Source organism: Alligator mississippiensis, chromosome 10 (genome assembly GCF_030867095.1).
Source record: "Alligator mississippiensis isolate rAllMis1 chromosome 10, rAllMis1, whole genome shotgun sequence".
Lineage (NCBI taxonomy): Eukaryota > Metazoa > Chordata > Crocodylia > Alligatoridae > Alligator > Alligator mississippiensis.
In genome coordinates, this window is record NC_081833.1 from 4,132,218 (window position 1) to 4,146,748 (window position 14,531).

Consider the following 14,531-nt stretch of genomic DNA (forward strand, 5'->3'; position numbering starts at 1 on the left):
GGCTGCTTAACTGATCAACACTGATGGTGTTTTTTGCCCCGGACTGGATGATTTTCCGAGCTACAGAGTCCTTCCAAGATGGCTGCCCGAAAACTTCCAGTGGAAATGTCTTATTCATGCTGAATTTTGCAGCACTCTCCCTGCCCGCAAGTACTCTAACAGCTGAGCCCAGAGCAAATCCCAGTGATCATGCATAGCCAAGCAAATCTGAGGTGCTTGTTTCTAAAGAAAGCTGACAAACTTTTAAATTTTTTGGCAGCGTTCACCTAGCTCTGTCCATTACCGATGCAATGAATTTGTCTTCAGCATGCCGGATTTTAGGTTCAGCTTCAGTGACAACGATCCTGCTGTTGATGTCCCATATTCCTTTTACTTTGGCAAACTCAGCTGGTGTAGAAATCCTTAATTTTGTTTAGTCAGCCAAGGTAAGGCGAGTTGCTGATCCTCATTCATAAAAGAAAGCCAGAGGACGGCGTTGTCACAAAGGAAGAATAGCGCAGGCTGCTAAAATTTTAGTCACAGCTGACTGGCCTTGTATGTGCAGAGGGGATTTTGCCCATCTTTTTCTTTTATTGGCTTGCAAAGCAAGATTGGTGCGAGCTGTGCCTTCCTCCGTAGCGGGGCGCGCGGCCCTCAACCTGGGATCTTTTGAGGGTGTATTAACAAGCTTTTATAGAAGCAGGACGTGGGCTGCCGTGATCCCCCTGCTTTACCCACGGCAGGGTTGGGTGTGATGTCTTGTGTCAGGGTTGGCGGTAGACCTACAAAGAGTTTAGACGATGGATTTGTGTGGGATGGTTTGGAGAGGGATGATCCTGTCGTAGGCAGGGGTTGGACTCGATGGGACCTCTGGAGGTGCCTTCCAGCCCGACTTCTCTATGATTATGTGGTCTGTAGATGTGAGGCAGTAGAAATGTGGTTAGTGGGGACTTCCATCTCCCTGAGGATCAGCTTGCGTGCCGGGCAGCCCCTGTCCTTCGCAATGACTTTTAATACCGGAGTGATGCTTGTTTGCTATGGGCCAGCATCATCTCCGGCAAGAACAATGGCCAAAGCTTGTTAGCGTGTACCAAAATGTCAGGCCTTGGAAAGCTGTTGGAATACATTTTTGGAACGGCCCCTGAATCCCTCCTCGGAGGTCTCCGACTTGTTCAGCGGTCTCTGTCTTATTCTCCAGGTCTTTAACCATCATTAACCTATATTCCTTGTGGCTTGCAGGAAGGAGGATGCATGGCGTGATTTTTAGGTTCAGATTTAAGCTTGCATCCTCAAGGCAGACCTCTGCTGCATGTGGCTCCTTTTGCAGGACTGGGGACTTGGTGTTGTCTGCTCTCCACCGTCATCCCCATGGCTCAGCCTTATCTGAGCCTGTATTTTTTGTCCCATCTGTACTGGCCCAGCTAGGTCAGTCTGCTCAGGCTTGTGCTCTATGGGAATCCAAGATGGATAATCTTCATAGTGGCCCCTTCTAGCCTTAAAATTGTACAGTACTGTACTGTATTGTTATAGAGTAGCTCCAATAATAACCTCATTTTATAGGGGGGCTACCAAAAAAAGGATAGTAAGTTGTAATTCCTTTCACAATCCACCCTGATTTTGGGAGAAGTCTCTTGGGACACCCTTGCATTCTCTAAGCTGGAGCAAGGAGCTCCTCTTAAGCCAGTAGTTTAGAAGTTGATTTTTCTGGCCATCAAAGGAAATACCTGTCTCATTAACCAGTTCATTAAATATAGCTGAGAGTTTAAATAAAGCAAAAAAAAAAAAGGTTTCTGATGACCAGTGCCCTTCAATATGTTACAAAGGGACAGCCCCTACTACGGATCAAAGGGGAAATCATTCAAGTCAATGCATTGTAGAGCAATAATGGAGATTGTTGCTGGGCTGTAATTTAATAAACATGGAGGGTCCTAAATCTTTTCAGGGTTAGAAACCATCTCTCTCTCTCACTTCCCTGCCACGTCCCATTCTTCCTTCATTTCCCCTCCTCGCGTTCACACCTAACTTCTTGTGGATCGTTTATTTGTGAGGCTGCTTGGAGCGCGGACCCAAATCACCCTTGTGAATCAAGAGAATGGTTGTTGGCGAAAACCTCACATTGAATCCAGCTCAAACTCATCTCAGCCACAGATTATTTTTAGCACCAGATTGGATGAAGGAATCGGGAATGTGTGATCTGGATGCTTATTAGACTTGTAGGAGAGGGAATTTCTTTTGTCAGTGTCTGAGGACGCAAAGAAATTGGAAGGATAATAGGAGATGAAACATGATCTTAACAGTGGTATCCCTGGAGCTCTATCCAAGGACTTGAATTTATGAAAGGTTTTACAACTGTTGCAGATTAGGCTAAATATCAGACCCAGCTCTTAGGAAAGGGATGGGAGTTTTGCAAACCAAAAGGTCCATTGTGAGGTGGTGCAGTGGGTCAGACAAGCACGGAGCAGCAGGAAAGAGCCAGTCTTATTCATTCCTTTGCTTAGGATTTGTTATTTGTGTAGAGCTGGCCTCGTGCATGGTGGTGCACACGCCTTACGATGCATGGCACCTGCACCAGCTATCAGTCTAGGCAGACAAGCAATGTAGAGTATACTGAGTACTGTGCAAGAAAATCGAACCTTGCCTACAATAGCTGTAATGCCGTTTTTACTCCTGAGGTGGGTCACGGCCTTTCCCCCTCAGTGGGCAGTATATATTTGCCTTGGCCTAGAGATGCACAATGATTTTCATTGCCTTGCTCGTGGTCCTGAACCAGAGGAGCTCCAGGGTTGAGCCCTTGTTTTGCAAGCTCATCAGCTCTAAAATGTTGTCTTTTAGCAGCAAGCCTGGGTGCTACTCTGGCATGTGGGCGCACCCATTTCCCCTTAGGAAGGAGGTTGGGCTAGATGACCTGTGGAGGTCCCTCCCAACCCCACGTCACTTTGATTTCTATGATGATTTCCATCCCTTCCTTCCCAGTGCTCCAGGACATTGTCAGATTGGGACCGCAGCTCTAGAGTTTGAGGGGGCTACCAAGACAATAGGCCTACTAAGGCAGCGTTAGGGGTGTCCCCTCCACGCGCTGTTCTGCCTTTCCCCCATTGAGCCGTCTTGTTCAGTACTGACAAGATGCTTCCTCGGTCAGCAGACTATAAAGCCAAGAAGAGAGGTCTAGTCTGAACTCCAGGCCATGAGACCTCTTCCTCTCCTCTTCAACTGGAGCATCTTTTTGGTTTTTGTAGGAAAAAAAATTAAATGGATTAAAAAATTGGTTTTGATGGTTAATCCCCTACAGCCATTGATAAGGTGTGCCCATAGTTAATAACCTGCATATAAAAGCTTATTTCCGGTCTGAGTTTGCCTTTGTCGTTGTTCTTGCTATTCCTCTTCTTCCAGCTCCCTCTCAAGACTAAAGCAATGATCTGACTCTGTCACCAGAGTCTCCATAAGAGCGACTCCGTCACCAGCCATCTTCCTCCGGGAGGGAGGAGCTGCTTCGTCTGGCTCCTTTTTTAATTCGGATGCTTGTTGCCCGCAGTCACATGTACAAATTGCTGAAACAGATGGTGGAAACCAATGGGGATTAAGTCATTAACCTTGGTGACCAGAACCGAAGAGGCTCTTTGGGGACTGCAGTGTTGTTTCTTTCCTCTTCACTGTTTTGGCAATGTTCAAAAAAAATGGTGTGATGGAAAGAGGCAGATAGAGAGCTCGCCGTTTATGAAAGAGAGCTGGCAACTCATGTTTGGAAGGCAGCTTGCACGTACTTCATATTTTGGCAAAATCGGCACTGTTATTTAGCAGACCCGGGTGTGAGATAGGCGAGCCAACACCCCTTCAAGAGCACAAGAGCCGAGCCCTTCTCGGCAGCTCTGCGGTAACCCCCTGGCATGAGCTCCCGCTCATTTATGAACCAGGTTAGTGTCGTCTTCGCAGCGAAGAAACTTAATGGAGAAATCGGTTTGAGACGATAGTAATTAAATAAGATCGAGAGCTGCAGCTTTCCTTTAGAGTTGTAGATGTGTACCTACATGATAAAAATCACTGCTAAATTTGTATCCTGATTCTAATTACATTTTTATCTTCAGATCACATTTTAATCTTTTTTTTTTTTTTACCTTAACATTACATTACGTTTAATCTTCAAGCCTTTAATTCACATGGGCTCGTACTGGTTGTAGCAGTAACTTAATTCTGCCCCTTTTTGTGTATTACTTTAATTCCCCCCCACCTTCCCCCTAATTTAAAAAAAAAAAAATCTCTGCATAATCCCCGCACAACCACATTCCCATAAAATCTGCTGTGGTGGAAATGTAATTGCGTTTTTAAGACAGATCATACAATTCCAGCATTTTAACCCATGCAATCATGATCTTTATCTCGTGATTCAGGTCTGTTCCCCCCCCGGCCCCACCATTAATGTGGCAGGCTGCAGCAGACATACTTCTTGATGCTGTTTAAAACCCATTAGGCTTGTCTTAGTAAATTCATTTTTTTGTGGCACTACAATAAATATTTAACCGCTGAAAACTTTTGCATGCATCTTTGAATGTCAGTCCTTGTTTTGCAGGGGAGTTGGCACTTAATGAGGGTTACGCTCTATTCTCCTTGTTGAATACAGCTTGTCCTGAATAAAAAAAGCCAGAGAAAAAGCCTCTGCAGGTTTGATGCTATGGCGCTGCTCTCGTGTACCGCAGTTGGAGGCAGGAAGTATGCAGAAGGTGCGAGCACACGTGTGTAACTTCTGCTTCTGCATGCGAGTTCAGTCTGAGCATGAAGCTCCCATTGCAATGCAAGCGGGCCGTCTACCTAGGCATTTATTTCCTGGTCATCACTGCGGTATTGGGGAACAACCGAATCTATCTGGCATCTCTTTGTAACTGGGCTGTGAGCTGTTAGGCTTGATGTCAGCTCAAGAGAGTGTCAAAGGTTGGTCTGCGCGAGGTGTGGGTGCCTAAGGATGGGTGTGGGTGCCTCTTGGTAGGCTCATAACTTAGAAGACGTTAACCCAAGCTTTTACCGTAACCTTTTCAGAACGGCAGTGCTGACGGCGTAGAGGCGATAAAAGAAAAACGGTGTCAAATGCCCCCTCCTCGGCAGCGTTGGTTGTAGCCGTGCTGGTTTAAGGACATAGGCAGACATGGTTCTTTGTGATATCTTTTATTAGACCAGCTGTGAAAATATCCAGTGTGCCAAAAGAAGACACAAGCACCAGGTACTGCTGTAGTGTTTCCTACAGGCCTAACGTTCACCCCATATAAACTGAGGTTATTATTGGACTGACTCCATATTATTTAGTTGGTCTAATAAAAGATATCACGTTAACCCAAGGCACCTTGTGTTCCTCCGTGGCAGGTCATTGCTGTGCTGAGAATGGGGTCCTTAAGTTATCTCATAAATTGGAGTTACGGAGGGCGCTTGTACTGGGTCTAGATGGTCTGGAAGTGAAGACGCGTGCAGAGTCCGAGCCAGCCATCTACACAGCCCATCACAGCCTCCGAAGGGGTGTCGGTGGGGTATAGCTGAGTACAGTGCATTGTTATAGAGTCTCTCCAATAATAATCTCGCTTTATGTGGGGTGAATGTTAGGACTGTAGGGAACACTATAGCTGCCCCTGGTGCTCGTGTCTTCCTTCCACCAGTGACTAGTGCCTGACTCGTTCGTTAGGGTCTAGTTAATGCTCTTCCTATAATCATTCACCTGCAGACCTGTCCATAATGCTTCCTACCCCTTACCTACAATGACCTACATGCCGTGTAGCAGTGGTTTGATTACCGATATGCCGGCGTGTTTAACTACAGACGTTGATAGTCATAAAGTTTATTTGTTGCTTTATAAAACGAGCCCTTTAGATGCCACAGCGATGGGCTGTTTGGAAATGCGCATCATGGTAATTAAAACCCAGCCACAGCATTAGAGGTACTTAATAGGAAGAGATTAATTGAATGGCTCATTTATATAGGCAGCAAAAATCAGAAAGAGAAACAAAAGACATCTCCAGGAGAAGGGAGTGAAAGCCTTCAGGAAGTCTGAATGCTGATTCATAGCAGTGAATGTGAAGCAAAATGCCATTATCAGAGGAAGAGTGATATAGTAGCAGAGATCCCTTGCAAAGTGAAATATTTTGAAATTAAATAGCATTAGCTGAATGATATTGGCCTCAAATGTAATAGCAGATGGAAAGTGTGGAAAAAGGAAGCTAGTTTTTGACAATATAAAGCTCTTTGGCTGTTAGCAGTGAAACCAGTCAATTTGCATCAAATCTGTCTTCTTTGAAATGTATCATATATTCAGTTTCTATGGCAGAAATCTGGGCTTATTCCTGTTGGGAGACACCTGGACAATTTGATTCAGCTTCAATCAATGGCTTAGCATTGCACGAGGCTCATATTCAGCTTGTTCTCATCCCATTTATACCTGTGGTCTCTCTCTTTTCTTCTTACAGGAGTATAAGAGTGGCGTTATAGCTGCAACAGTCCAGAAATTATGCCAGGATTTCTTCTTGTCATCTGGTATCAGGTTTTGGTGTAGAAAATGGGGTGCAGCCACATCTTGGCAGAGGAGATGCTTAAGTAGAGCGCTTTCTTTTGCTTTCACGGACTGGTGTGGATGGGAGTGTCTCTGGACTGATTTGGGTGATCCTTCAGTAGAGAGGATAGCCCCATCTTTCTCATGGGGATCATATGTCCTTTTTTTATCTGTCTGTGGTACTTGCAGGGCCCTCAACAGTAGAGTATTCACGGGCCTCACGGTCCATATTGTATGTGTTCACTCAGCATCCCTCTGAAGCAGGGCAGTGCCATTACCTCCATCTTACAGGTGAAGAATGGAGCCACGCAGAAGCTATATGATTTGCCCACAGTCATGCAGAAAGTCTATGGTGGAGCCAGTTCCCTAATCACCGCGCCATCCTTTCTCTCAGGAGTGTATCAGTGCCAGGCAGATAGCTGAAAACCCAGAGCACAGATAACCCAAGCTAAAAAGAGGTCACCCCAGGCTTAAACCAATGCAAGAGAATCTGCACGCAAAATCCCACCACTCCAGTGGAATTAGTGGAGCTCGTTAAGCTGGTTTGCACTCTTATGTAGCTCTGGCCTAAAGTTGGTAGACATAATGGAGCGGGGCATGACTTGCCAGTCAACAAAGCCTTTTCCCCAGGTGTCAAAAGCAATCAAAAGCAATCTATCGCAGTTTAATTATAGCATGTCTTCCTTACAACAGCCTCACAAAGCGGAGCAATGAAAATGAGGTGTGTAAGTAAACGGAGGCAGAAGATAAGGGAAAAGCAGCACAAGGACCGGTAAGTGCCGGCATGGAGGATTTGTTGTGACAGGTCCCTCGGGCAGGCGGTGGTGCATGGGGGGGAGGCGGGCAGCCTGCGAGGCAGGGACAGCTAAGGCAAGAGCAACAGGAGGAAGGCAACGCAAAAGGGACCAAGATGGTTTAATCAAAGGGCTTCACAGGGGGTCCGCGAGGAGTGATTGTGGAGCAGATGCGAGAGTGGATTTTCTGTGTTTCCTGGAAATGCAGGTGTTAGGGACTCTCGCATGCCTCTGCAAATCATTTTTCCGCAGTGAAGGGGCAATAAAGCAGAACAGGATCTGGTTTTCTAGTGCGATGTCTTTCTTCGAGCATCTCCAAAGGGATTGAGGACTGAGATAAGGTGCGGAGCCCCCGCTGCATTAATCAAATCCGCCTGTGTTCTGGATCTGGCTGTGATTAGTTCATATTCACGCACCGTTTTGGACTTGGGATCTGTAAGTGCTGTTAGCCTGGCTGAGGATTCGGGCTGGGCCCCGGGCCTGAGTATAATTGCCTCCTTTGGAAAGCAGGGGAATAACCGTGCGCGCACAGGTGCAGGGAGAGCGTGTGGAGTTACAAACCCTGCTGCAACCTTACAGTCTATGGATAAGGAATGAGCCAAGTTTATTATACAATCAATATTGCAATAAGATGGATGCTTCTCTTCTTAAAGTCATCTCATTTGTGTCTCTCCACACGCATTATAGTTTTTACACTATAGTCTATATTCTTTGTTAAGAAGTCACCCGTGAGAAATGAAGGTTCGCAGCCAAAAAAGACATTACTTGGAATGAAAGGATTTTTGCTTTCTTTTGCAGTTTCTTTGAAGCTGCCACAATAAGGTTTGCTTGGGCATGCAGATTTTCTCCATGGAAGTGGGCCCATTTCTGAGCCTAGCTATCTTGGCATCAACAGATGCAAAAATATGTCCTTGCGCTCAGCTTTGCTATGAAAATACTGGTTTGGCCAAAGAGTTTGCTCCGAGCAAAGGCTTCTCCATTCAACCCCACAAAACAGCAGATGTGTGTTTCAGGAGGCATGGCATGGTTGTTAACTGCAGCATGCTTTCCCGGTGGGAAGTACTAGATTTAATAGAGTAGCCATGAATAAACCACACAGTTGAATGATGAAACTTAACCGCTTAAACAAAGATATATGGTCCTTATCATAATCGGCAAAATAATGCTAGGACCACACATGTTAAACACTGAGACTCCTGGATTATCTGTTGTTTTCATTCACTTGCCACAATTTCATTATGCGCTCCAGTGCCCCGCGAAGTGAGTTTACAGGGATGCTGCTGCCTGATAGGATAGAAATTGCCGTGGATAATTTCATTTAATTGAGGTAGGTTTTAGGCAGAGCCAACTTGCCGTTTCCAGAAACACAGGCAGAATAGTCTTTGATCTGAGTTGAGTAGTTAGGGCTTGATCCGGTGCCCATGGAAATTAATGACAACCTTAGCATCTTCTTCTTCCTCTGAGTTTTAAGTGTACCTGTGTGAGTTGTGCATACTGAGATGTCTGACCTGCATCCAAAGGTCAAATAGCCTCCTTATTACTTAGGAAGGAGTCCTGCATGGGTCATCTACAATATACTCACATGCTAGGTCCAGAAGGAGCACAGCTGCATTCAGTTGGTACGACAGTAATATTGGAAAACTGAACGTAGCTATGCTAATTAGCTGTGCTAAGAGGCAGAGCTAATTAGCCTGCCCGTAGTACCACGTGAAGGTGGCTACACAAACCAGAACGAGAAGCAGGGTAGACCGTTGATGTCTCTGGAGGTCTGTAGAGCATTAAGGATTGTCCTCTGGATTTTGCTCCTGAAAGGCAGGTGGTTTAATAACAGCCTCTTTAGAAATAAAGGCATGGCAGAGAAAATAGTTTGTGTGGGAAGGGCAGAGCAGGGAGTGTCAGGACCCCAGCTCCAACCAGAAAATTGTAAGCATAGAAAAAACCCGGGTGCTCAATCCAGACTCCCCGAGGTTGAGCGGGGATTCTGCCTTTGACTTCAGCGCCGCTGGGATGTTGCTCCCAGCTGTGTCTAGCACCTGAATGCGGGCCGTATTCGACTCGGTCCCAGCCCTGCATTTTGTGCCTGACTGAAGGGAAGGGAGAGGTTCCCCGCTGACCTCAGCGGGTTTCCAATCAGGCACTCGGGATCTGTAATAAAACGCGGCATATTGTCTATCTCTGGCTGCACAGTCAAGGGCTATTCCTTTTCTCAGCGTCTGTGTAAAAGAGAGACCTAGCATTTCTCTCTGCAGCACACAGAAAATGCCTGCGAGGGGTTCTTGGCTTCATGAGGTGAACAACCCATGGTGTAGGCATAACATCCAGAAGCATAGTATGCAAAGCTCTCCCCAGAGTTTGCCTAATAGCAGGGCTCTCCTGCCAGTGGCCCGTGGGCAGCATGCAGGGGGTAAAGTGCAGCCCCTGGGCTCTCCCCTGGCTGCTTCTCCCCCTACAGCTCCAGGCTGCTGCTCCCTCCAGCTTCCCCTTCCCCTTCCCAGTTGCAAGTGGTGCAACGGGGGGACATGCGGTGCGCTGCATCAGACATATCCGTGGTCCCTGCTGTTGTGGCCCTGGCCACTGAGAAGCGGGACAGGCCTGCCTGGGATGCATACTGCTTCTAAAGGATCCTCAGGTGCCGACCGTACAACTGGCTTGGATTTGAATCTGTCATAAGACGTGAAGGAAAATATCTTTTAAATGTCTTTTTTTTTTTAAATGTTTGCTCTTTTAGCTGCCTTGTCAGATTTAGGTCACGCTCCAGCCGGGCCCCGTGGGCTTGGTTGTCTCACGTCCTCTCCCCGTTTCCCCTCCTCCTTTTGAATGGGAGAAATAATGTTTTTTTGCTCCCGCTATTTGAAAGCACCGGGTTTGAAGCGGTTCCTGGCGCAGCACCCGTTCCCTTTGCAGACAGGTTGCTTCACCCTTACCGAGCGTGCAAGCTGTTTTCACGGCTGTGGTTGTTTTGGCAGTCACTAGTCGTGGCTTTTAACCCGCGCAGTTGGCAGATGTGTTTGCACAGTTGTGTTCTCCGGTGGGTCTTTTTTATTTTGCATCTCACTTGAAAAGCATCACCATTGCACTAGAGTTAAATAGCTGTGTTTTGGCTGAGGAAACGAGAGAAGAGATTGATGTATGAAATCTTGTCCCCAAAGGACACTGAGGTTTTCATCTTGCAACACTTTTAGACGCTCTTGACAGAACAACTTGCCATTAGAAAGTGGAGTTTCACTGAAATGAATCCGTTATGCGGAAATGTGCTGATGGTAGTGAATTTTTGCATCTCTCTCTTTTTTTTTTTTTGTTTGATGGGAAGAAATTGAAACATTTTGCTCTGTTGTTGGCGACAGGTTTCATTTCATGTTGATAGTATCATTCAGATTCATTGAGTTTGAGCTTTAAAATATTAAATTCAATCTATAGCTAATACGGTAGTTAATATATGTATAGTTAATAATATATTTCATTTCGATGCCAAGTTGAAATTCATTCTCCCATACGGTATTTGAATCAACTAGATTTGATTTTTATCTGGCATAATTGCATGCTGCATGATGGAAAAAGTTGGGTGCATCTGGGAACGCGGTAGCCCTGTACGCAGGGGCTTATCCAGGTTTATCGATGCTGATTAGCCGGGCTAATCGCTCTGAGCAGCGTTATTGGGTGAGTGGGCCACAAACACCCATGCGCTCTCCAGATGTTCACAATGCCACAGCTGTATTTTTCTCCAGACAGTCAGATGAAAAGATAGTGAGAGGTGACGCATTTTCTTCAGGTGTTAATTAGAAAGTAAAGAAGTAATTATCTTTTGGAGCAATTATCCTGTTGGATGGTTTTCTGTTAACCATGGACCAGCTTTGGTCTCGCTCCATGGAGGCCAGTGGAGCCTCACCAGGTTACACTGCCGTTCTCGCCACATTTGACGCTTCCCATCACGTTGTGCTAAAACTAATCGTGCTTTTCTGTTAGATTCCCTTTTCCGCAGCCCCGAGTGTCAGGGGGTGTCCTACGCCAGCAGGAGCACTGGTCGGTGCTATTCACGCCCCGTGCCGCCGCCTTTTGGGTAAGGTTGGATGCAAGTGCTCAGTCAAGCGTTTGCCAGGCAAAGGTCTTGGGGCATAAGGATGCATGCAGATATAAGCATGTTATGTCCAAGACCGTTTCTGTAAAACCCCTGCTGTCCTGGTATTTTGGGGCTGGTGAAACAGAGAACATCACCCTCACAAGGCTCATCCTTGCAGAAGCTGTGAATGCATCCGTGTTCTGGGTTTACTCTGTCCATTCCCGTCTCCTGGTGTTTCTTCTTTCTCTCGTGTCTGTTGCTTCACCCTCCTAACAGATTCCTTGTTGGATGGAGGTACGGCCTCTGGGGAGGACCCGATCTAGGAGAAGGGGCTGTGTGCCTGGCCCCTGAGCAGAGGAAAGGGGGTTTGTTGTGTTTCTGACTGATATGGCATCCCCAAAGACACAGAATAGCTTCACTCGAGGGCAGCAGTGTCTATCTGTGCTCGTTGTCCCAGGGAGCTGGGCTGGCTAATGCCGCTGTCCCAAGAGCTGGCATGCCGCGACAATGCTCTTGTGACCCTGTGTCGTGTCGATCTATGTGCAGGCGCCTGATGAACCGCTTGGAAGACATGCGCAGGAGCGTGGCGGGGGACGGGGTGAGTCGCTGCATCCTGTGCGGGGAACAGCTGGGTCTCCTGGGGTCCGCTTGCGTGGTGTGCGAAGACTGCAAGAAGGTAAGACACGTTCTAGGCAGAATTGGGGGATGTTGGGTTATACCGATGGGACAGCCTTTGGTCACCCCATGGGACCAACTCACTTAGGCTCTATTGCCCGGTATTGCCTTGCGCTAACTCTTGAGGTGGAGACTCTTAAGGGCAGTTAGGGGATTTAGACACAACCTCCTGCTAGTTTTGGCAGAGGAAGTGCATCTATCACCCTCTGCCAGCTTTGAAAATCTCAGCCTTGTCTTTAGGGCCTCAGCATTTCCATCTGCATTGGGAGGCTAATAAAATGCACCCGCCTCCACAAAGCTTTGTGAGGATTCACTAGAGCTCAGCAAGCCACTTGGAACATGATGGGTTCGGTGCAATTATTGAATCCCTAGTTAAATTGAAAGCGATGTCTCTCTTCAGTCCGACTCGTTGCGTTTCGACATAGCAGAACAAATGCTCAGCAAGCCGTCCTTCTGCTTTGCAGTCATGGTCTTGCCTTATTTCAGTCAAATAAAAATGGTAGCAACAGTCCAGGCTTAAATCTGACTTCCCCTGGATCATTTATGTTGGCACTTGGGAGGGTCCTTTTAGATCCGATTTAGGTGCAGTTTTGGGGGCGAGTGTGGGTGAGGTTTGCAGAGCTACAGCAAGAGGTAGCTATTCTGAACGACACATCCCTGGTGGTGCCTGGCTCGCTGCAGCGAGTCACCATCCTCCTATGCTGTGGGCATGTGCTCTGTTTCCTTCCCAGAACGTCTGCACCAAGTGTGGGATTGAGACGACCAACAGTCGCCCTCATTCGATTTGGCTGTGCAAGATCTGCAGCGAGCAGAGGGAGGTTAGTGATTTTTCTCCGGCTGGCGTAGCTCCTGGGTTGCTGCTGCGGCGCTTCATGCGTTATCCCCCATGGCTGGGATTCCCTGGTGCTGGGCTGCTCCACAAGTCCCAAATCAGCAGGGGCTTGAAGTCAGCGTCACTACTCTAAGCATATTTTGCCATTAGCCTGCAAGAAAGTAAGACAGGGTACTGCCGTGCTGGAGGTGGGCTCTTAAAACATTCAACCTGAGTAGATTTCCCCAGGCATCCCAGCAGGCTGCGGATAGAGGCCCTTGCCACACATTACATATATTACGCCATTCACTGGTTAATTGCGTAATACATTTAGCCCAGCCACACGTGCAAAGTAAGACTGGCCACACGTGCAAAGTAATTATCATGCAATTAAATGGTTAATCGTGCTATCATTTTTGGCCAGCCACAGGTGCAAAGTAATTATCGCTCCATAAAAATATCCATCCAGCTATAAAAAGAGCCAAACAGGCACCAAGTTAGTGCTTGAAAACGTGCAACAACTTTATAGCTGGTTTTGGTCCAGCTTCAATTTGAATATGTGGCTGGGCCCTTAGAGGTAGGGCCAACTTCTTCCCCCCAGCCATTTAATGCAGAGGGTGCACTAGGTTTTCTCGCTATCTCTCTATCCCGTATCCTGCCTTAATTCTGTGGGCAAACTCCAGTCGGAAGGGAAATTGCTGCCAGCAGACAGGACCTTCCCTGTATGAATAGGGCCAGCCTTTTTTTTTTAATGGGAAACAATTACTAGTCGCCCCCCCCCCCCTCCCCCCAAAAAAACGTAGCCTCTTTTCTTGTTATAACTGTGGAAAAAAATATCCTCCTGTCCTGGAGAAAAGTTCATAGCTGCCAGCCCCACAAATGCTCGTTTTGCCTTGGTATCATGGGTCACAATTAAATTGGTCGTTCAGAGATTTGTCCTTTCATATCAGGCTGTAGTCAAGAGCAGGGGATTATATGTGCTGTGTAGCAAGATGCTTGTTTAAAGGAAGAGCTAAGAAGGAGTCTGGCTGGACTTATGGGGAGAGTTTGGTGACATCTGGAGTAAAAGGAGCCAGTTATTTCTTGGGCAACACGTGGTGGAGGCGATGTTTCCTAGCTCACAGTGGGGTGAGGTCCTTGTGGGTGGGTTGGGTTTGGGGGCTGGAAAGGCCTGGGGGAAAGGTGCTGGCTGTGCTGAATAGTTGGAGAATGAGTTCAGAGCAAGAAGCCACGACGTGAACAGGTCGGAGAGTTACCTCCACACCAAGGCTGATTATGCACAAGCTCCACTCATTGCCGGTGGGAGCAGAAACCGGGCCCCAAGCCCGGGCGGAGAGCTGATGAATTTTTTCATAGGGATGACTGTTTGCACCCTCATTTTAGGGAGAGAAAGAAGAAAGTGCTGTCTGTGCCTCATTGCCATCTGCCCCTTCTTCCCCAGGTGTGGAAGCGCTCTGGGGCTTGGTTCTTCAAGGGCTTGCCAAAGCAGGTGCTGCCGCAGCCGATGCCCGTCAGCAAGAGCAAGCCGCCGCAAGGTCCTAGCGAGCCGGCCTCGTCTGAGCCGTCCGCTCAGGACCCGAAGCTGTACTCTCGCATGCAGAGCCGAGGTAGGGGCTGGGTTCATATCCTCCCATCTCAACTCCGGTCTCTCTAAGTTGGGAGAGTCCTGGGCTGGCACTGACAGGACACCGT

General features: G+C 47.4%; 1 protein-coding gene across 2 annotated transcripts in view; it reads left to right on the forward strand.

Annotated features, from left to right (window-relative positions):
• The window catches only part of RPH3A (rabphilin 3A), a 94,118-nt gene that overhangs the window by 47,573 nt on the left and 32,014 nt on the right, over positions 1–14,531 (forward strand). For both annotated transcript variants that reach the window (XM_059713388.1, XM_019486786.2), the window contains exons 4-6: positions 11,900–12,029; positions 12,760–12,846; positions 14,281–14,446. In XM_059713388.1, coding sequence (XP_059569371.1) covers positions 11,900–12,029; positions 12,760–12,846; positions 14,281–14,446 — 383 coding nt within the window. The remainder of the gene's footprint in view (positions 1–11,899; positions 12,030–12,759; positions 12,847–14,280; positions 14,447–14,531) is intronic.